The sequence below is a fragment of the Anolis sagrei genome, chromosome 2 (assembly GCF_037176765.1).
Source record: "Anolis sagrei isolate rAnoSag1 chromosome 2, rAnoSag1.mat, whole genome shotgun sequence".
Lineage (NCBI taxonomy): Eukaryota > Metazoa > Chordata > Lepidosauria > Squamata > Dactyloidae > Anolis > Anolis sagrei.
Window position 1 is genome coordinate 118430727 of NC_090022.1, and position 21364 is coordinate 118452090.

A 21364-nucleotide genomic window follows, 5' to 3' on the forward strand; every position below is an offset into this window, starting at 1 on the left:
GTGTAGCTAACAAGTTGGGCAGTGGTAATTTAGCAAGTTTCAGGCTGACTTATTTAATGGTTTGTCTATTACTGTTGTTTGTAAAACTAAAGTTTTTGGCTTATCAGTAAAAATAACATTTTAAGTTTTAAAGTGCAAGTACACCTCAATATATGCAATATAATTCATTGTCATGAAACTTTTATATAGTTTTATAGGGAAAACGCTGAAGTCAGTGACAATGAAGACAGTGAAATTGTTTACATGCCATAGAGCTAGCAGAGTGAGAAGACTTTGCACAAGACTGCTGCTAAAAAAAGTATTTCCTTGTTTATTTTGATATGTAATCATAAACATGATATGTAATCATAAACATGTTATATAAAACGTAAACTCAAAGAACACACTCTACTTTGAGGAACATGATAACTCTAGAGGGGTACTTTTTCTACCCACGCTTTCTCTTCTTTAGCTATCCCCTGGAGTCTCCATTGTGGTTTGCACCCAGAACATCTAATGGAAAAGTAAAGGAAACATCCCTAAAGTGCACAAGAGCCATTTAGGATAAGATTTAAGCAAGAAAACTCTCAGCTGAGATTTGACAAGAGTAGAATTGAACATCTTGACAAGCAAAGTGTATCACTCCAACCTAGACATTGGTGACCTTGAATTTTGAAGACCAGCACACTATACCTATAGGTAGCTTCTGTAACAGCAATTTTCTGTACAGTTTAGATCATGGTAGAAGTCAGTGGAGAACCCAGAGCATCATCTCCCATGCAACCAGCATTTTGTGTTTGAACTGCAAAGACGCACCTGCAAAACAACACTTACAAGGTGTCAAAATGACTATTGGCCCATCCAAGAACGGATGCAAACTGAGCCAGGCAGATCTGATTTATGTTATCTTTATTTCACAGTCTCAGCAAATCAAAAGATAGTCTTACATTCAAATGAACCATTTCACATCCATAATATATTAGAACTTTTCCAAAATACATATCTATTTTTAAAATAAGTTTCTTTACATCACTGCAGCTTAAATAGCAAATCTAGAAAGAAAGAAAACACAGTGCACAAAGTGGAGATGAGTATGTGCACCAGAATAAACAACACTGGTCAGCTAGGAAGCATTTGAAGAAAAAGGCAAAGACCTTCATTGGACCTTACCTATCAGGAAAACAATACTTCTAGTGTTATTAGTACGGGGCTGTTTTAAAAGCTCCTGCTGGAAAAGGCTATGCCAACTGAATTTGCATCTTACACAAACTCAAGGTCCTCACCTATTTGGCTGTCACTTGATCCTGCAGCAAAACAGCAGAGGGATTGCTACTGAGAATGCAAAAAGAGATGTTCTTCTGAAAAGAGGCAGCTTGCACCTTCATCTCATGAAAATTCAAAAGGTCGTTAGTTTTACGTAAACACACAAAGACGGAAGGGAAGTGAAGATCAAGCATTGCAGAGGCATGCAGTTAAATCATCCCACTTCACCAAGATCTTGGCAACTGATGCTATCTGTATCTTTCCTCAAGACATTTCTGCAGCTACCAAGGATTTCCATTGCAGAGATGAACAGTCATAATGTCACCAAAACTGGAATTGCCGCAAATGCTAGCAGGTGCCCCAGGTTCAAACGACTGTAAAAGGAAGTTGAAGCTTCCAGCACTGGCTCAATAGCTTAATTTGCCAGGAAGCCCCAATCTCAAATGCAATGTTCAAGGAAATTATGAGGATTTTTATGCAAACCAGAAATAATTATAATGAAATAGAGGAGTTTCCATTTTCTGACACACAGGAACCCTCTAGTTCTCTGTAAAAAAAAAACCTGAATCTGACAAGTTTTTGGAGATCTTTAAGGAGCTCATACTGCTGACAGTCCCTGCCATATACAAGCAATTCCTAATGTGCTCCCTCATTATTTCCTCTCCACATCTGGGGTCAGGAAAAAAGAAGCAAAAACAGTACATACTGGCTCTGCTGTGCATAGTATTTCACTGGCAGTAATCAAAGCAATAGTGGCCACTGTGCAATTCTCAGATGCGAAGGTGCTGCTCCCAGCACCCTCACCACTGACTACTGGTATGCTGTCTAGAACCGCTGGAAGCTGCAATCCCAAAACATCTGGAGAACCATACATTTCCCACCCCCACCTGTTAGGTGCAAGAAACTCCAAAAATGACGCAGAACTCTGCAAAAGATTTTGCCCTTAGTCAGTTTAGATTTCATTTGAATAATCTGGAAGCGTATACTGATGAAACAGTTGAACACCATGCAGCAAAAAAGGAGTGCCTTGCTTCAGAAAATGGTGTGCTAGCAACAAAATCCAAATAATAAATTAAAAAAGAGGAGAGAAATAAATTAACATGTCTACTATCTTCCTCCTTAGAAACTCTTAACAGCTGCTAGAATGAAGATTAGACAAATCAAGTCTCACATTAGGTGTGGTGATAATATGAATCATGGGTCAGGTCCATGCAGCCATTATTTTGCTGTTGTACAAAATAAATTAAGAAAGATGCATAAGCAGACGGGAATGTTTTGAAATTAATCCATGATGCATACATGCCGCTGTGTGTGTCTTTTGTAGAAGAAATGGCCGAACATTCCAGTGTCCAAATAAAACCAAACATCTAAGAACATGCTTCTAGATTTGTTGGGAAATTGGTGCATTTCCTTAGTTGAAACATTGTAATGAAGAACGGGCGGATCAAAACGCTAGGTATCTTTCAAAGCTTCAACACAGGAGAGCTGGATTGTAAGGGGTCCGCACCCACCACATTCAATGGGTGTTGATAAGGATTTGGTTTAAGGAAGGTATTTTCCCCAGGACACTTCAGAGATGGGAAGGGAGAAGAACAAAGCTTTTCCTTCATTTCATCATTGACACGGAGATAACCATATAGAAGAGAACAAGATCTTCTTCGGTGCATGGGATAATCCAGGAAAATGTTAGAAGCTTTCCTAATGAATCACGTTGTCTACCACTGCTGCGTGTGGGAATTACGTGCGCCGGAGGGAGGCGAGACAGTCCTTTACCATTGTCATATCCCTAATCAATATTGAACCAAATGGAAGCAAGGAAGCAAGTGTGGGTACAGTCTATTGGGTTTTCTTATCGTCTGGAGGAAAATAAGGAGGGGGAGGGGGCTGATCCTAAAATGACAAAAAACAGAAAGAGTAAAATTAAGGAACTGTTTGAAATAGACAAATTTTAACACTGAATTTCAACCAGCTTTGCGACATAATTCATTATATGAACATTATCCAAACTATGAAGTGAAAAACAGTATTTTTAAACACGAACAGTTGCTTCCTTTTGACTCACCTACACCCTACCAATTGGTTCAGCCACAACCTAAAAACCAAAATGTTGCTTATTAACAGCATCACACTAGTGATAAGGATTGCACTCCGCAGGGGCTCCCATACAGGCTTTCCTTATTTAAACCATAAGGGTATTACCTCACTCACACAGTGAATACTATGAAGGTGTTCATTAACTTTCTGTATTAGAAAACACTGTTTCCATTATTATTAAATAATGTTCAATTTACACTAGGTTTTTTTGTCATTCATTTTACGACAATGGAGTATTAACAATACATAATCTATTAATACCTTCCCTTCCCTTGCTATTGACTATAATCAGCCCTCCACATTGGCTGGGGTTAGGGGTTTGTGGGGCACTCTATCCTCACAAAAAGTGAAAAATGGCAAATAATAACATTTATATATTTTTAACGCAGGTCCAATAATGTCTATTTTCTCCAGCATGACTCTATAGTCAAGTTGACCACAATGCTGAACTGGAAGACACAGAGAGTAATAAAACCCACAAAAGTAAAACCCACAAATGGGGAGAGTTGATTGCACATTCATAGCAATACGGCTCACTTGCTAGCACTTTTCTTCTAGTTGAGATATAGAAGCTAGGGAAAGTTGAGGCTACATTAAAATGCTATTTTCATCTTATTCCTTTAACTTTTAAAACAGTTGTGATAAAGTAGTCAGGGAAAGGGGCATAGCCATGTTCATGACACAGAGAGGTCTGGATTCAAACAGTACCTGAAGGGGAGACTGTCTGGGCCTCCCATGTCAGGCATTTTCAATACTGTGATATGAAAAAAGATGTACCAAATACACAAAATACATCAATGTTAAAAGCCTACCATTGGCATGTAGACATTATGAGGGTTGCCTGGGTTGTAATAAGCACTTGCAGCAGCTTCTGCAGCTTTAGCTTCAGCTGTAGGGGGGAGAAATATCATCAGTTAAACAAAAATTGCCTTTGGGGCTACAGCAGATTGGTGAGATAAGTTCAAAAAGAGAAGTGGAGGAATGGGAAGGCAGCATTAGTGTTCAGATTAAAAGAATGGGCTAGTGTGAACACAGTATGTTACAATCCTTTGTCAATGAAGCCTGGAAGATGTTCTGGACCAGAGTGCCCTCCACTCGCCATCCCTTTCCTCAAGTGCTTCAGTGACTGGTGCTTTGTACTTATTTTCCATTATGCCTGAAATGGGGTTTAATGTTACACATTACTAATCAGGAAAGTAAACCTGGAGCAAAGCAGGAATGACAGCAATGTTCCTAATATGTTGGAATAAAAGACGTGGAATTCCTTTCTCTAGATATCTAAGACAAACTGTCTCAGAATTCGTTAAAGAAAATAATATCTAACCCCCTCTAACACTATTAAAGAGGTTTGGTAAGAGAGCCTAGAAAAATTGCACTACATATGGCTAAACACAGGTATATAACTGCTTCAGTGGTGTTTCTCAAAACAAATGGGTTTCTTAAGGATTCTTCTGTTCCTTTTCTATGAACAATTCAAGATGCCACAGAAGTCTCCCATGTTTCTTGCTAAAGAGGTTAAAAGAAAGGTGGACAATGCTCCCCCACAATGGTGAAGAATATAATGGTAGGCTTCTCGAATCGTAATCTAAGGATAGTCAACATCTTACATTTAGTTTCCCATCAAAATACAGAGTGCCCTTGGCTATTCAAGATATTTTGACACCCAAAGCAGAATATCCACAAACATCCCTGCCTGTCCTTCATAATAAATATGCAACTGCAGCAAAACAAGCTACTATTAGATGCTCCCTCATAACTTCAAAAACCTGCTGCCAAAGGCAGAGACTTCACTAATCTTCAGGATGGAAGAAACGGCCCTGTACACAGGATCAGAACTAGATGCAGCAAGTATTGTGCACACTGTGCTTTTCACACCTAGCTACCTAGCTCATTAAGAAGATCTGTTCTTGCCTGCCTCCAGTATCAAAAAGCACAAAAAAGTATACCAGAAACTGTTTTATTTTACAGTTAGATATTGAAGCGATCTCTAGCATGATTAGTGAGAAGAGTAGTTTCACCTGAAAGGTAAGCCTAGACATTTCCAGCAAAATCCCTTTTGAAAAGCTGGACCACTGCTCAAAAGGAGAGGCAAGGGAGTGCATTTAGATGTGGGGGACTGGAAGAACAGAGCACTACAATCTCCTCTAACAACTCCTTTTCCCAGTCAAAGTTCCAAAAGTGTTTCTAGTCCAACAGGGAAGAGAAAGTAAATAGGGGAGTGTGTGGCCTCCAAGAAAAACGAACACTTGCCTCCTATCTTGGAAAACATGCTCTTCTGTTTTGCAATTGTTTGCAAAAACTCAGGTCTGTTGGCAGCCAGCTAGTTACCCTACTAGAAGTGCTTTTTGGAATCTCCTCTTTCTGCAATTTTGTTCTCTAAAATATGTTATTCCTGAAACTGAATAAACAATGCTGTGCCCCACATTAGACCCAGCAAATTGTCATCTCCATGAGAAACTTGCATGTCATCTCTAGGCTCATTTTTTTCCCTTTACTAATCATATAAAGGGGGGGGGGAGGACAACATAGGTTTTGTTTTCTATATGAATCACACTTGTAAATCTGGTAATGAGGAAAAATAGTTTTTAAATGAAGTGGGTTAGATTGGAAGCCAAGATGAGATGATTTAATATGGAACCTCAATTGAACCATTTTTAGAAACCTGTCTTCTGGACTGAAAATGTACTACCATTGTGTTATGCATTTCCATCTCATGAGTGTTAATAAGCTGAATAAGTACTGTTCGAGTTTCATAAATCCTGCTGAAAACAGAACAGGCTTGAAGGCCCTGTGTAGTTCTACAACATTTGAGAATATATTGGATTTCTCTCTGTGGCCTCAACCCTTACCTGCTGGAGTGGAGGGAAGGTCTGGGCCCACAGCTGGTGGCTCCATGGGGCCAGGATAGGGAGGTGGGGGAAGCTGCATGTATCCCATATCTCCAGCCATCGGTGGACCAGGATACAATTCAGCTACAACAGAGAATGACAGAATAAAACAATGGGAAAACACACAATTACCACATCACTAAAATATCTGTCCTCAAGATGATACTCTAGATCTTTTAAGATGTGCTATTCAATGGAACTGTTTCTCTTCTGCCTTCCCTCCTCCTGCCAATCTACTTAGGGAGCAAATTTTGAGGATTATAGAAGGAAAGGGAAATTTATTTCCTCTTGGTGAAACTGCAGAAGCAGTTGCATCAGAAGAAAAACTTAACTGGATTTCACTCAGGAAATCTTGGGAGAATGAAGACATCAAATTGAATCCTGAATCAAGTGCAGTATTATATAGATTTTTTTCCTGGCAAGTTACAACAAGTAAGATACCAAGGTCAAGCTACTTCAAACAACACTAGCTAGCTTTTGTCTAACTCCAGATCAGTCCCCATCTGATTTCAAGGCAATGGGAAAGAACTAATCACTGTGGAAAGATACATACTTAGGGAATGGATGAACTCTCCATTTTGTGTTATTCCACTGCTGTAACTCACCAGGAGGCGGTGGTGGGTAAGGGTATCCCGCAGGAGGGGCAGGAGGGTACATCCCATTAGTAGCAAGAGGTGGAAAGGTATAGCCCCCATTCGGCATGTACGAGTACCCATAGGCTCCATTGGGGACCTCCCCCCGGGAAGCTGTAACACAAAGGGTCAGCAAATTATGCTAGGCTAGCCAGATCCATTTCAGAAACACATGAGTCAGAACCACAAGGGCACAGCAATTCCAACAGACTCCAATTCTCTGCTAAAATAAAACCAAGCAGATCTGCAGCTGGTGAGATGAACAATTTGCAGGTTCACCATATCTTATAACACCATCATTCAGCATTAATTGGTTCCAAGTGTTTCCTGTATGATGATCAGAGCTGGTAAAAGCAGCGCAGGGCCTGGCAGGGTAGGGAAGAGGTCTGGTGAAGGGGGAAAAGAAGAAAAAAAACCTTTAATTTAGTAGGATAAGATGCCTGGCTTGGTATCCAATTCACTGGCTGCAAGTGAAGTGAACATGTAGAGCAATCACATTTGAACACCAGGGCTGAATAAATAAGATGGAGAAAGAAATGTAAGCACCTGCAAATGCTGCAGGTTTGCTGGATTTCATGACTCGTAGCTCCTTGTAAGAGATAGAAGGCAGCTAAAGGGCTGGTTGAAGTGATGTGACCAGTCAGTAAAGAGGGTTAGAAGAATGACTATATTGTATATAGGCAGCTTTAGAAAATAAAGACTTCTGTCCTTTGATGCAGGGGGTATATAGAGCAAGGGGTCAGTAACAGACAAGTATGTTTCAAGTGCTGGGCCAGCTGGGAATGCTCCTCATGTGCCCCTCTAATGGCCAAAAAACAAAACAAAACAAACAAACAAACAAACAAAAGAAACCAGTCACTTTAAGACGTGGAATAGGAAGAAAGCCTTCCCTTTATTTTGCAACTACAATTAATTAAAGGCGTAACCAAGTAATTTCACTCCGGGTCTCATAGCAGTCTAAGATTTTAGTATCAGAAGATACTATTAATATTAAATGTTATTTAGTCAACCAAGCCTAAAATGTTAATCTACCCGAGGCACCTTCTATTCTTTAATGCCTCAAGTTACTCAAGTATTGCATCCTTCTTATCCATAAGGTATCTTCAGATTGAAATCTATCTCTGGCTGAACTAGCTTCCCTATGAAAAACAGTACCTTGAGAAGCTACTTGTAGCATTCGCTGTCCAAATTCAATGGCACCTCCAGCTGAAAACGCCATTTTGAAAGTTGCTGATCCTTCCCAACCTCCTAGAAAGAAAGCAAAGATACTGTAAAGTGAACTGGCCTATTATCTGAATCCCCTACAAGACTGTTGCTGTGTTTTAAAGAATCTGAACAGATTTCCATAAGCTGTACTTCAAGGCCACTCTGTATAAAAAGATTTTTGGAAAATTAATAGCAGTCCTTTCAGCCTAAGCATCTCAAATGAAGACATCATAATGACTACAGTTTGTAATGCAAAGAACACAAATGCTCATTCAAATCACTGCTAAAATCTAATCAGCTGATTACCATTAAATGCCAGAGAAGTGAGGCAAAGTGAAATACTAGAACAGCAACAGAAGTAGGAATGTATGCTTTTCCAAGTTAAAAAAATGCTCTGAATAAAAGTAAATAAAAGGACACTTTGAAATAAAAAAATAAAACTTGCATTTATTTCTATATGGGATGATAATATATCATGCAGACATGAGAAACTAAAAAAAAAGTTTATGGTGCAAGCATCTCCTTTCTGCAAGAGCTGTCATTTAAAAAAATGTAGAGGCCAAACGTCTGCATCATGCACAGTGCTGTATAGCCTCCTGCAGTGTTTGCCTGTCACTCCTAATTTATCCATATTCTGATACCCATATTCTCCACTAACATCTGTTTTAAAATTTGTGTAGTAATTTGCATAAAACCAGGGCCATAATTTTCTGGATGCAGAATGTGAGTAGCCTTTGCTTTACCCAAGTTCTTTGAAAAGTGGAGTGAAAAGACTCTGTCCTTAGAAAGTGGCTAACAGCCAATGAAAGACAGTAAATTCTGTTTGCCAGCCTCTGGCAGAACTAAAAGATCAAGGAGATTAGATTTGCTCTGAGTCAGCAAAAGCAAATTCAATTTTGCTAAAAAGTCTAAACAACGCCCTTTGCAAGTTAGCCATCAGTTTAGAAGGACAATCAATCTGACATGGAATTAAATGGGAGGTATTTTATAATGTAGCTTATAAAGGAAGAAGACATGAGTTAGAGAGCAGCATTATCAATAATAACATGTTTGGCAGCACACATGACAGCCTGTACTCTATGTCAATGCAGGAAAATCAGTATAAGTACATTCAATTTGTCCATTAATCTGGGATCTGAGCATGTTCATGTACCCATAAAGAGGAACTATTCTGGGGAGGAGGAAAACCAGTTCTGTAACCCATCAGAAAACATAAAAGCTTTCCAATGCCAGAGGTTCTCTATTTCATCCCTGAGGCACAAAAGAACTTGCCTGCTGCTCAGTGCCTCTTAAGAAGAGGTGAGGCCACATAGCTGAATAAAATCAGACATTGTCTGCTTTGAACTGGAATATATGGCAATGTGGACTCAGATAAACCAGTTCAAAGCAGATATTGTGGAATTTTCTGCTTTGATATTCTGGGGTATATGGATGTGTGGAAGGGCCCTGTTATCTCACTGAGTCCACCTAATAAGGATTTTAAAGGCTAGTACTGCCAAGTGTCTACAGTGTTTGGCTAACTTTCACAGCCAAACAAAAAATGTTTGGCTCCTATATGTCAACTGCTCAGAGGTGATGGGAGTTTCTCTAGTCAATGACTGATGGGGGTGCTTAGAACACCTCTGACAAACAATGGCAAAGGAACAGCAATAAAGGGTGTTCAAGTTTTAGCCTGTGCATTCAAAGAACTCCACCGGTTTTATTCTTAAGCACATGTAATGGTGCATTGATTGCTGTGCATTTGACATGATAACTTCTGTAAATTTATGCTAGACAGCACAATTGGTCATTCTTTAAGCTTACTAGTATACTTGCCACAGCAGGGCACCTTTTTGGTCCTTCATCAAGGAAGGTCTAAGACTTTTAATTTTTCATTCTTTAAAAAGATCTATGCAGAATAAAAGACACTTAGTACACACAGAATTACCCTAACAACCACTCTGGTCTTAAGATACCCTGCGCTACCAAGACAAAGTGCCTATGACACATCTCAACTTCCAAGTAGTTACTGCAAGGTGAGCTACAGTCAAAAAAATCTTATGTCAAATAAAGAAAAAATTTAAGATGCCACTAGAACAGGCATGGACAAACTTTGGCCTGCCAGATGTTTTGGACTTCTACAATTCCTAACAGCCTTGGGCCATTCCCTTTTCCCCTTAGCTGCTTAAGCTGTTAGGAATTGTGGGAGCTGATGTCCAAAACACGTGGCAGGCCAAAGTTTTTCCATACCTGCACTAGAATCACTGTGTAGCACATACTTTCACTGAACAATGTAGGCTTCCACCTATTTCAGAAATATAATGTATTTTTTTGCTCATACAAGAGGAAGCGTAGGGCTTAGTTATGAATAAATGTTTGACTCTGGTCATCATCTGGGCAAATATACACTTTTCTTGCAGTATTTTCTTCAATCATTGCTCCAATTGAAAACTAGTGAAGTGTAAGAGAAGCATGTGTATGCTTATGTTTAACTCCAAGAAGTCAAAGCTAAGATATAGAGTTCTGGCACAAGAGTGAGGATGATAAGGCATCTCCAAAGGCAGCTGGCTTCTCCCAAATGGTCCTGCGATATTAGCACAACCAGAATGGTGGTCTAAGGAAATATGTGACATCCTTTTCCAGGCAATCTGTTCTCTATTTTAACATATTTTAAAATGACACAAATGGAGAAAAGATGGGAGACTACTAAAATCCTGTCAGGCAATAATTCATAAGCCATAAAAGCAAGCACCATTTGAATGCCTTCCAGACAATTAATTCAAATGTTTGCAGTGAAGAGTTAAGGCCACAAAGGAAAAATAAGCTTATATGCAAGATAAGCTATAGTTATAGCTCAATGACCTTTCTTAGCTCTTCTCCAATATGATTTGCTGTTTGGTTCAGGCCATTTAAAGATGCTAAGTGGATGAAATCATTACGCTAATTTAAGTTTAATATCTGGAATAGAGAGGATAAGATCATTTTTTCCTGATATGTTGCCTCCTTACAACTGCAAATATAAACAAAGAATAGTTTGAATCAAGGCAAATTACTGCTAGCAATCAATGATTCACTCCGAATATATAACTTGGAAACAGGAGATAAAATGTAATGAACATATAATTTTTTGGGTGGGGTATATGACAATGTATTATTACTTAAAATGAGAGGAGTTTGCCAAGAATAAGCAATAGACTATTTATTTAGATACATCTATAACTAAAATTAAGCCGTTATGTTTTGAATTATCAGATTCTGAGGCATATGACTCACCAGGGATAGAAACTGCCAGACTAAGTGGACCTTTGATTGGATTTTGCACACCACTTTTTCTGCTTTTAAAGGGAACATTCTCTGATTGTTGGTCAGGGAAGAATGTTCCATATTCACAAAACCCCCAATTTCATGCCATTCCCAGATTCTCTTTGTAGTGCAGTGCACTCACAAAACTCAAGGCCTTAAACACAATGGCTTTGCTATAGTACATACCTCCTGCCTCTGCTTTCACTACACCTTTGATGTAATTTGCTCCAAAAACAGGCTGCTTAATCTCACAATCTTTCATCAAATAAAAGGGCATCATGAAAGATTGCATTGGATCTTTTCCTTTAGACACAAAGATAATCTGCAAGCAAAGAATAAGGATATTTAACAACAAAACAGATAAAAAATGTCAGAGCTTATTACTGGAAGCTAGAATCTGGAAAACTAAAATGATTTTCTGAAGCTTTTGCTGGTCAGATATTTAATGGGAAGAAGCCATTAAATCAGCAAGGACACACATTAGCCAGCACGGTTACCTGTCTATTAAGGTTAAATTATATAGTAGGTAAGTATGGCCAGCCCATGAAAAATAAATGTCACAGAATCGGTCACTGATTAAATCCCATCCCATCTTTTTCTATCCAGCTAGTCCTGACCTCTCCCCACCAGTGCAACTCCTCTTTTACTTGGCTCCAAAATAAGGATAGTCATATTAGCTAGCTAGGGCTGTATTGGATTGCAACTCCCATTACCAGATTGACTGGGTGTGATGAGAATTGTAACCCTACCACACATCTAGAGGATATCTAGCTCTTCAAAATCTCTACCCACTTTTGCCTGTTAATTTAAGGATGTATGCTTTATGGCTCCAAAATGATGGACAGGAAGGTAGAAAAGGCAAGAAGATGGTACAATGACAGTTTTCAAAATCCTCTCTTGCTGGTTCAAAGGTTTTATTTCTCTTCAGATTTTCAACTCAATACACCCAAGGATACACTGTTATGTGCAAAAATCAGTTAGTTACATTATATATAGAACACAGTTATACCACTACTAAAAGAGAAAGATTATAAATTGCTTGAAGTCTACCAGGTTAAGACAGAGTAGAGTGTCTAGAAAGAACAGTGTTTGGATTTGAAACTAGAATTGTGGCTGAAATCCTCTTCCTTGTATACATAAACATCATATTCCGATGGCTATGATAGGAAGGACAGGAAAATTGTGCAGAAATACCCCACTGCACTGCAGTAAACGAATGACTGCTTGCATAAGAAGTATTGGATGCCTCCTTATGTAAGTAGTACAATTGCTAGCATATTGAGAGGTCACGCTGGTCTAATGCCCCAATAGGATGCTGACCTGTATACAATTAAGTATGTGCTTGCCTACTTACTCGATATGGGGTCATGAAGACACTGCCTTTCTTGGTTCCCTTGAAAGCATCTGGCATATGTTCCATGTCATGAAATGTAACTTCAATGTGATCATAAGTCATCAAGACGCTATAAACAAACAGAAGACAAGACATTCATTTCTGTCAAAAATTGACCATAGAATCAAGAGAATCTAGAGATTCCTAGAAAGAACACTCCTCTAGAAATCTCTAGTCGTCCAGGATGATTTTACGGTCAACCTCCTGTGGAAATTGATCATAAAATTACCCTGGAAGACCTAGAGATACTTAGAGAAGCACTCTTTCAGATTAAAAAAAAATCTTAATCTAAAATCATGCTTTCCCACTTGGGGAAGGGGGTCCTGCACCCATAACCAAAGTGAAAGTGGAGGGCCTACTAATTAGTTATGACATTTTGGGATAGCAACAAACTGATCATTTGAAAAACGCTGGATGGAAGTCATCACAAAATCAGAAGATAAAGAGAGAAAACAAGCCTGTATTCTTTGTCCATCTAGAAGTAATCAGTCTGCAATGGCATAGCATGAGGTCCAGTTAAATATAAGAACAAAGGTTTCACAAAGAGATCATTACAGCTCTGTTAAGGAATTTTACACGGCCCATTCTGAGGATTGCACTTGTTATTGAAGGCATCTAATATGACAAATCTTTTTGAGACTGCACTTTGTTATTTAAAGGCATCCAATATGATGAATATTTTCAGTTCCCATCAGTCCCATTCATGTGGCTCACAGAAACTATTGTGACTACATAGTCTGAAAGAAAAAGATCGCCCAGTGGATTTCCATGGCTGAGAGGTTCTTCAGAGTTTTAGCCCCACATTCAAACCATTACACCATCCTGCTAAAAGCCTGACTTGAAAAAGCATATGCTTCCTGGTGGAAAGACAAGTGGTAGAGAGCTTGAGAACAGGCTCCAAGAATGCCTTGCTTCATGTCTGAAACCTAACTTTTCTGTAAGAATGGCAAGGCCAAAAATAAAGCCAGTTCTCTTCTGAAGTTTTAAAGCCTGTTCAACCTCATCATATAAGGCTTTACAGATGACTAGCAGCACTCTGAATTCTGGTCCGAAAGAGATTTTCTCACAGGATCTTGTTAGCAGGTGATGTTTCAACATAAACTATTGCGAACATGCTCTAATTGTACCGATGTTTTACTCTTTGGCACCCTTATCTCCAGTACATTTGAAGACTTTAACAAATTATGTCAATTGTTCCTACTTCTTTCTTAGGAAGAAGTACCACTAAGGAACAATGGGAAATTTGTAATATATTTTTGCTTATATGTGCTGCCATCTCCAGGCTACAATATCTCCTACTGTCCCGAATTGTCTTGTTCTAGGCAGCTGCTTCCTCATTGCAGTTTGCTACCAGTCAGAGAGGGATAGGAATACATGAATGGGGAGAGCATGAGGTTTTAGAGGGAGTCTCAGAAAATTTGCAATATTTTATGGCAGTGTAATGGCATCCAGATGCCTTCTGATTTCTAATTCCATTTACAGTTGCAATCCTTTTTTATGGTATCTTATCAATTTAAATTATAGGTTTTGTATAGCATAGGCAGATGTGCAGCATTGATTTTGATGGTGTCCCCAGTCTTCAGTTTATGCAGACTGGCATTGGAGAAAGCAATGTTGAGACTTAATTCTCATAGGATTCATTACATCTATGCTTGATGACTCAAGAGTCTAGAAGATCAGCAAAGGCTGGTGAAATCTTATATAGAAAGTAATCTTGAAGAAGTGACATCCTATATGGAAGTGTAACCAAGAAACTTAGCTACAAAACTAATTGGGAAACTGAAAACTGTAATATTTCTGACATATGCTCATATAATGCCATGTGTCCCCAAGTTGAATGCCATTTCACATATCCTGGTTTTGGCTTCCCACCATGTTGGATTTATTATTAAGGCTGTTCAACCATTCTCTCATTTGCGCCTGTTAATATTCTGTACAATTTCTTAAAAGCGTGACTGTATGTGCTAACTATTATTTTTCTTGTTTGACCCGGGGCTTAAGCTTATGGAAATTTTGCATCCATGAACATCACTGCCTGGATTTTGAGTGTTGGATACCATGACAATGCAGAGAAATTGGCTAAAAAATATCAGTTATTGAAGATTAGTACTTTTAGTTTGACATGGGGTAGAAGATATGCCAAAAAATAAACTGAGAATGCTTATCAAAATAAATTGAAATAAAACTCAAAGTAACAATTGTTTCTGTAAAAACTGTTTTCTCCTTAAAATGTTATATTACAACTTGTTCAATATAGACAAAAGGAATTCCAATACATACATACGCACATATACATATGAATGATGGAATTTGCTGCCACATAATACAGAGAACAAAAAGGCACAGTAACCAAGAATTCGAATATCCATGATCAGAGAAAACATATCTTCCAATATCCAGAGATGACCATAAAGAAAACCTCAAAACAATCCAAGGCTCATGGTACTTTATGTTTTTGTGGATCGATTCTGTCTGATAATATCAGCTGGAGAGAAAAAACTACGGAGTATAGGCAATCCCCAAGTTACAAACATCCAACTTACAAATGACTCATAGTCAAGAGTCAACAGGAAGTAAGAGAAATCCACTCCTGAAAGTTATCATGGGGAAAATGTGTCCCCACTGAAGCTTTATCACAAATCCTTGTATCCTTGTATCCAGAACCCATTTTTTCCCTCAAAATCCTATTATTACAAGTGAAAGAAAGAGAAGTTAAATCTTCTGAACAGAGGCACAGACAGCAAAACAAACACCACAGGGGTGTTAACCCTCCCTATGCTGTCCAAAGGTGTATATATGTATGTGTGTGTGTATATATATATATAATGTACATGCGTATATCTGGAATTACACTTTTAAAATGTACCTGTTCCAACTTATATACAAATTCAACTTAAGAACAAACCTACAGAACCTATCTTGTTCATAACTTGGAGACTGCCTGTACTTAAATGGCAGCAAAGTAAAGAAATAAAGGCTGAGACAATTCTCTTTGGGCAGAAATAAGAGGCTGAGAGCGTTCTGAGTAAGTTTTTTTTCTTCACTTGATTGTGTGGGAACAAAGGTACCATCGAATTTATCCTAGCCACAGCACACGTTATACTCAGACTGTACACCTATCATATGCTTCTCCCATTATCTGTAAACCTAAATTTAAACTTTCTTATTTTCAAAAGCTTTGGGAAATTTTGTTTTGTTTCATGGTCTTAGATATTTTGCCACTAAATTTATCAGCTACTTTGCTCTATATTACAATGTATTTTTTGCATTGTATCAAGGTAATTTGTTTCATGATTGCGTTACATAATTTCATTCATTTATTATTCTTTCCCAGTGTGTATAGATACATGTATTTTAAATTGCAGGCTTTTGGAAGAACTCTTGCATTTGGTTGTTTGATATAGTATCATGTATGTTAATGGCCCTATATAAATAAATGATTATGAGAATATGACTATTATGACTAATACCAATATTATCATTGATAACATACATTTTGTGAATATAATAATACATCTGTCTGTTGTAACAAATACGAACAATGTTACTAATAATTTATCCATTGTGCATAAAATAACACCAGCAACCTGTCTGTTATGATTTAAAATAACTAATATTATATCAATTTTAATAAAAATCTGTTGTGACAAATAACCATAATATTTTAAAATTATATCTATTATGAATATTAATAATCTGTTGAGACTAATACTAAGAATATTATTTATATAACAGCTGCAAATAATATAATAAAAATCTGTTGTGACAAATATTAATTATATCAATTGTGAATAAAATAATATACCAGCTGTGACTAATACTAATAAGATTACTAATCTGTTGCAAAAAATAATAATCCGTTTGTTGTGATAAATAATATTACCAATAAAAGATCTGTTGTGAATAAAATAATATAGTAATAATCTGTCTGTTGTGATGGGCACTAATATTATCAATATATTTGTTAATAAAAGAATAATGTCTGCTGAGACTATTCATATTATTAATAACACAGCCTAACCAAAAAAAAAAAACCAAAAACCTCTTGGTGTCTTGTTTTTCAGGTCTGTTCCTGGGAACTGTTCCTGGGGTTATCTAGGGTGCTGATTCATAAAAAGGCATGGGAACAATGCAAGTTTTCTATGGGAGTGCAGATGGTGATGGGTCAACAGCATATGTTCTGTATCTCAAAAATAAATAAACTTTATTTGTATTCTACTCTCTCTCCCTGAAGGGACTCTAGGCCGATTCCAACAAAAATGGAAAACATTCAATGCTAAATATATTCAAAGGTACCTTACATGGGGGCCAAGCCAAATATAAACAGGGTTGCAAAGAAATAAAATTAAAAATATATAACAATCAATTGTATTAAAACAATAAAACCAATAAAATCTAAGACAACATAAAAGATAACCAAACAACAAACAACAAATGGCTGAGAAATGTGGGCATGTGCAGATTTGAGACTAATTGGGCAGGACAGGGCTAATGCAATGCAAACTGTAAGGCCAAGGACTGGGAATACAGTGCTGGGGATCCTACCAAAAGATGTGGGCTAGGCAGACTTGTTCAGTAGTTGAACCATTATTTGAAGGCACACTGGAATGACATAACCCAGGGGTCCTCAAACTAAGGCCCGAGGGCCAAATGTGGCCCTTCAAGGTCATTAACCTGGTCTTCGCTCAGGGTCAACTTAAGTCTGAAAAAACTTGAAAGCACACAACAACAACAACAACAACAATCCTATCTCATCAGCCAAAAGCAGGCCCACACTTCCCATTGAAATATTAATAAGTTTATATTTATTAAAAATGTTCTTCATTTTAATTATTGTATTGTTTTGAAGTGTTTTTTGCACTACAAATAAGATATGTGCAGTATGCATACCAATTCATTCATGCTTTTTTTCAAATTATAATCCGGCCCTCCAACAGTTTGAGGGACTGTGACCTGGCCCTCTGTTTAAAAAGTTTGAGGACCCCTGACATAACCTATCAATTAATTTACATCTTGCATAAAAAAACATTAAGCATAAATTATATAAAACCACATTTAAGTTCCTTTAAAATAGTTATTAAAATATCATTAAAAAGTAGAGTTGATGGAGGGAAATTGGTGCCATTTTTTTGAATCAGCAGTTTAAATGTACCCAGCTAACCTCTGAGGCACTAAAATGTGTGTGGGTCTGTGTAATATGTCTATTGTGAATAATAATAATAATAATAATAATAATAATAATAGCTCTTTTTATTAATAATAGTAATAGCAATAATACAAATAATATATCCATGTGAATAAAACACTATATTGGGTTGTAGGTTTTTCGGGCTATATGCCCATGTTCTAGGTGCATTCTCAGAGGTTCTGAGGATGCTTGCCATAGATGCAGGCGAAACGTCAGGACAGAATGCTCCTAGAACATGGCCATATAGCCCAAAAAAACCTACAACAACCCAATATAGTGTTTTATTTACATAGATATATTATTTGTATTGTTGCTATTACTAAAACCTACAACAACCCAGTAATTCCAGCCATGAAAGCTTTCGACAATACTTAAAACATTATATTATTACCACTCTGTGTTGTGACTCTTGCTGATGCAGCGACCCATGGAGCATCTATGGATGCAACTACATTGCAGAATGAGTGCAGCCTGACTCCACTTTGGGCTCTTCCACAGAGCCATATAACCCAGAATACCAAGGCAGGAAATCCCACAAGTCTGCTTTGAACTGGGCTGAGTCCACACTGCCATATATTCCAGTTTAAAGCAGATATTGTGGGATTTCCTGCCTTGATATTCTGGGTTACATGGCTGTGTGGGAGGGCTCTTTAAATGCCATGGATCAGTGCTAGGGAGTCATGAGAGGTGTAGTTTTCCAAGGCCTTTAGCCTCCCCGGCCAGAGTGCCAGGGCCTCACCAAGCTCCCATTGGGGCATGGCCGTTGAAGAGGAGGCGGGAGAGGAGCAAGGGGCGGCCCCGCTGACGCAGCAAGAGAGCCGGCCCAAAGAAGCCTCGCCAGATGGACTCCCTGGCCGTTACCTCTCGCTGTTGTTGACGATGACGCCGCCGCCCTCCGAGTGGTTCCTGTTCAGCGCCATGGCCGCCGCCGCCCCCGGAGGACTCTGGCCCCTTTGGACCGCCGCTGCTGCTTCTTCTGCGCCGATGCCTCCTCCGCCGGCTGGACTGAGGAGACCGATACTGCCAAAGCGACTCTACGCCAGCACCGCCAGGGACTTCCGGTGTAGCTCTGCTCCCAGGCAACGCGCAGCCGGAAGTGGGGAGCAGAGCATGCTGGGAAAGGTAGTTCCTTGTTCACAACAAAAGAGCGGGAAGTCTCCATTTTCGACAAGACGCCACTTCCGCGCGGTGCACCCTGGGAATTGTAGGGATCCTCAGGCAAAGTTGGACCCGTATGATAACCACACAGGCCTGTGCACTTCTGAGGGGAGTGAGCTATATTGCAGTAGAGCAGGGGCCCTCCAACTAAGGCCCGAGGACCGGATGCGGCCCTCCAAGGTCATTTACCCGGCCCTCGCTCAGGGTCAACCTAAGTCTGAAACGACTTGAAAGCACACCACAACAACAATCCTATCTCATCAGCCAAACGCAAGCCCACATTTCCCATTGAAATACGAATACGTTTATATTTGTTAAAATTGTTCTTTGTTTTAATTATTGTATTGTTTTAAAGTGGTTTTTTTGCACTACAAATAAGATATGTGCAGTGTGCATAGGAATTCATTCATGCTTTTTTTTCAAATTATAATCCGGTCCTCCAACAGTTTGAGGGACTGTGACCTGGCCCTCTGTTTAAAAAGTTTGAGGAACCCTGCAGTAGAGTCTCGCTAATCCAACATAAACGGGCCGGCCGAACTTTGGATAAGCAAAAATGTTGGATAATAAGGAGAGATAAAGGAAAAGCCTATTAAATGTACAAATTAAGCACCAAAACATCATGTTTAACAACAGATCGGCAGAAGGGCTCTTTAAATGCCATGGATCAATGCTACCGTGTAGCATTATGTAGTAGCATTATGTAGTAATTACTATATTTACGAATTTAGCACCAAAACATGGCAATGTATTGAAACAGCTGTGGATCCTGGCGGGAGGTGGGGTTAGATAATACTGAACGTTGGATGAGCAAAAGTTGGATAAGCGAGACTCTACTGTATTTCGGTACAGTATTATTATTATTATTATTATTATTGTATTGTCGAAGGTTTTCATGGCCGGAATCACTCAGTTCTTGTGGGTTTTTTCGGGCTATATGGCCATGTTCTAGAGGCATTTCTCCTGACGTTTCGCCTGCATCTATGGCAGGCATCCTCAGAGGGTGAGGTCTGGAGCTGGGAAAAAGGGGGTTTATATATCTGTGGAAAGACCAGGGTGAGACAAAAGGCTTTTGTAAGATGGGCTAGGTGTGAATCTTTTCAATTGACCACCTTGATTAGCATACAATGGGCTGACTGTGCCTGGAGCAAACTCTTAATGAAAGGTGATTAGATGTCCCTGCCTGTTTTTCTCTCTGTTGTTTTAATTTTAGAATTTTTTAAAACTGGTAGCCAAATTTTGTTCATTTTCATGGTTTCTTCCTTTCTGTTGAAATTGTCCACATGTTTGTGGATTTCAATGGCTTCTCTGTGTAGCCTGACATGGTGGTTGTGAGAGTGGTCCAGCATTTTTGTGTTCTCAAATAAAATGCTGTGTCCAGGTTGGTTCATCAGGTGCTCTGCTATGGCTGATTTCTCTGGTTGGAGTAGTCTGCAGTGCCTTTCATGTTCCTGGATTCTTGTTTGGGCGCTGCGTTTGGTGGTCCCTATGTAGACTTGTCCACAGCTGCATGGTACACGGTAGACTCCTGCAGAGGTGAGAGGATCCCTCTTGTCCTTTGCTGAACGTAGCATTTGTTGAATTTTCTTGGTGGGTTTGTAGATTGTTTGTATGTTGTGTTTCCTCATCAGCTTCCCTATGCGGTCAGTGGTTCCCTTGATGTATGGCAGGGACACTTTTCCTCTGGGTGGATCTTCATCTTTACTCTTGTGGCTTGTTCTTGGTCTTGCAGCTCTTCTGATGTCTGAGGTGGAGTATCCATTGGCCTGTAGAGCCCAGTTGAGGTGGTTCAGTTCATCTTGGAGGAGGTGGGGTTCACAGATTCTTTTTGCACGGTCTGCCAAGGCTTTGATGGTGCTTCTTTTTTGACTTGGGTGATGGTTGGAGTTTTTATGTAGATATCTATCTGTGTGTGTGGGTTTTCTGTAGACGGTGTGACCCAATTGTTGATCTGGTTTGCGGATGACTAGGACATCTAGAAAAGGCAGTCTTCCTTCCTTTTCTTTTTCCATGGTGAACTGGATGTTAGGGTGAATGCTGTTAAGATGTTCCAGGAACCTGTTGAGTTCTTCTTCTCCATGGCTCCAAATGGTGAAAGTGTCATCCACATATCTGAACCATATAGTGGGCTTTTTGGTTGCTGTTTCAAGAGCTTGTTTTTCGAATTGTTCCATGTAGAAGTTAGCTATGACTGGGCTGAGAGGGCTCCCCATAGCTACTCCATCTTTCTGTTCGTAGAATTCATTGTCCCACTGAAAATAGCTGGTGGTGAGGCAATGGTGAA

The 21364-nt window shown here is 39.0% G+C and overlaps 1 protein-coding gene across 1 annotated transcript; it reads right to left on the reverse strand.

The window, feature by feature from the left end:
* Positions 1 to 871: 871 nt before the first annotated feature.
* Positions 872 to 19008, reverse strand: WBP2 (WW domain binding protein 2). Its single transcript, XM_060764654.2, has 8 exons — positions 18787 to 19008; positions 12699 to 12807; positions 11531 to 11666; positions 8012 to 8104; positions 6830 to 6970; positions 6186 to 6308; positions 4149 to 4225; positions 872 to 3132 (listed from the first exon to the last, which is right to left on the reverse strand). The coding sequence occupies exons 1-8, from the start codon at positions 18843 to 18845 to the stop codon at positions 3079 to 3081; spliced, it is 792 nt and encodes a 263-aa protein (XP_060620637.1). The 5' UTR covers positions 18846 to 19008; the 3' UTR covers positions 872 to 3078.
* Between the last annotated feature and the right edge of the window lie 2356 nt (positions 19009 to 21364).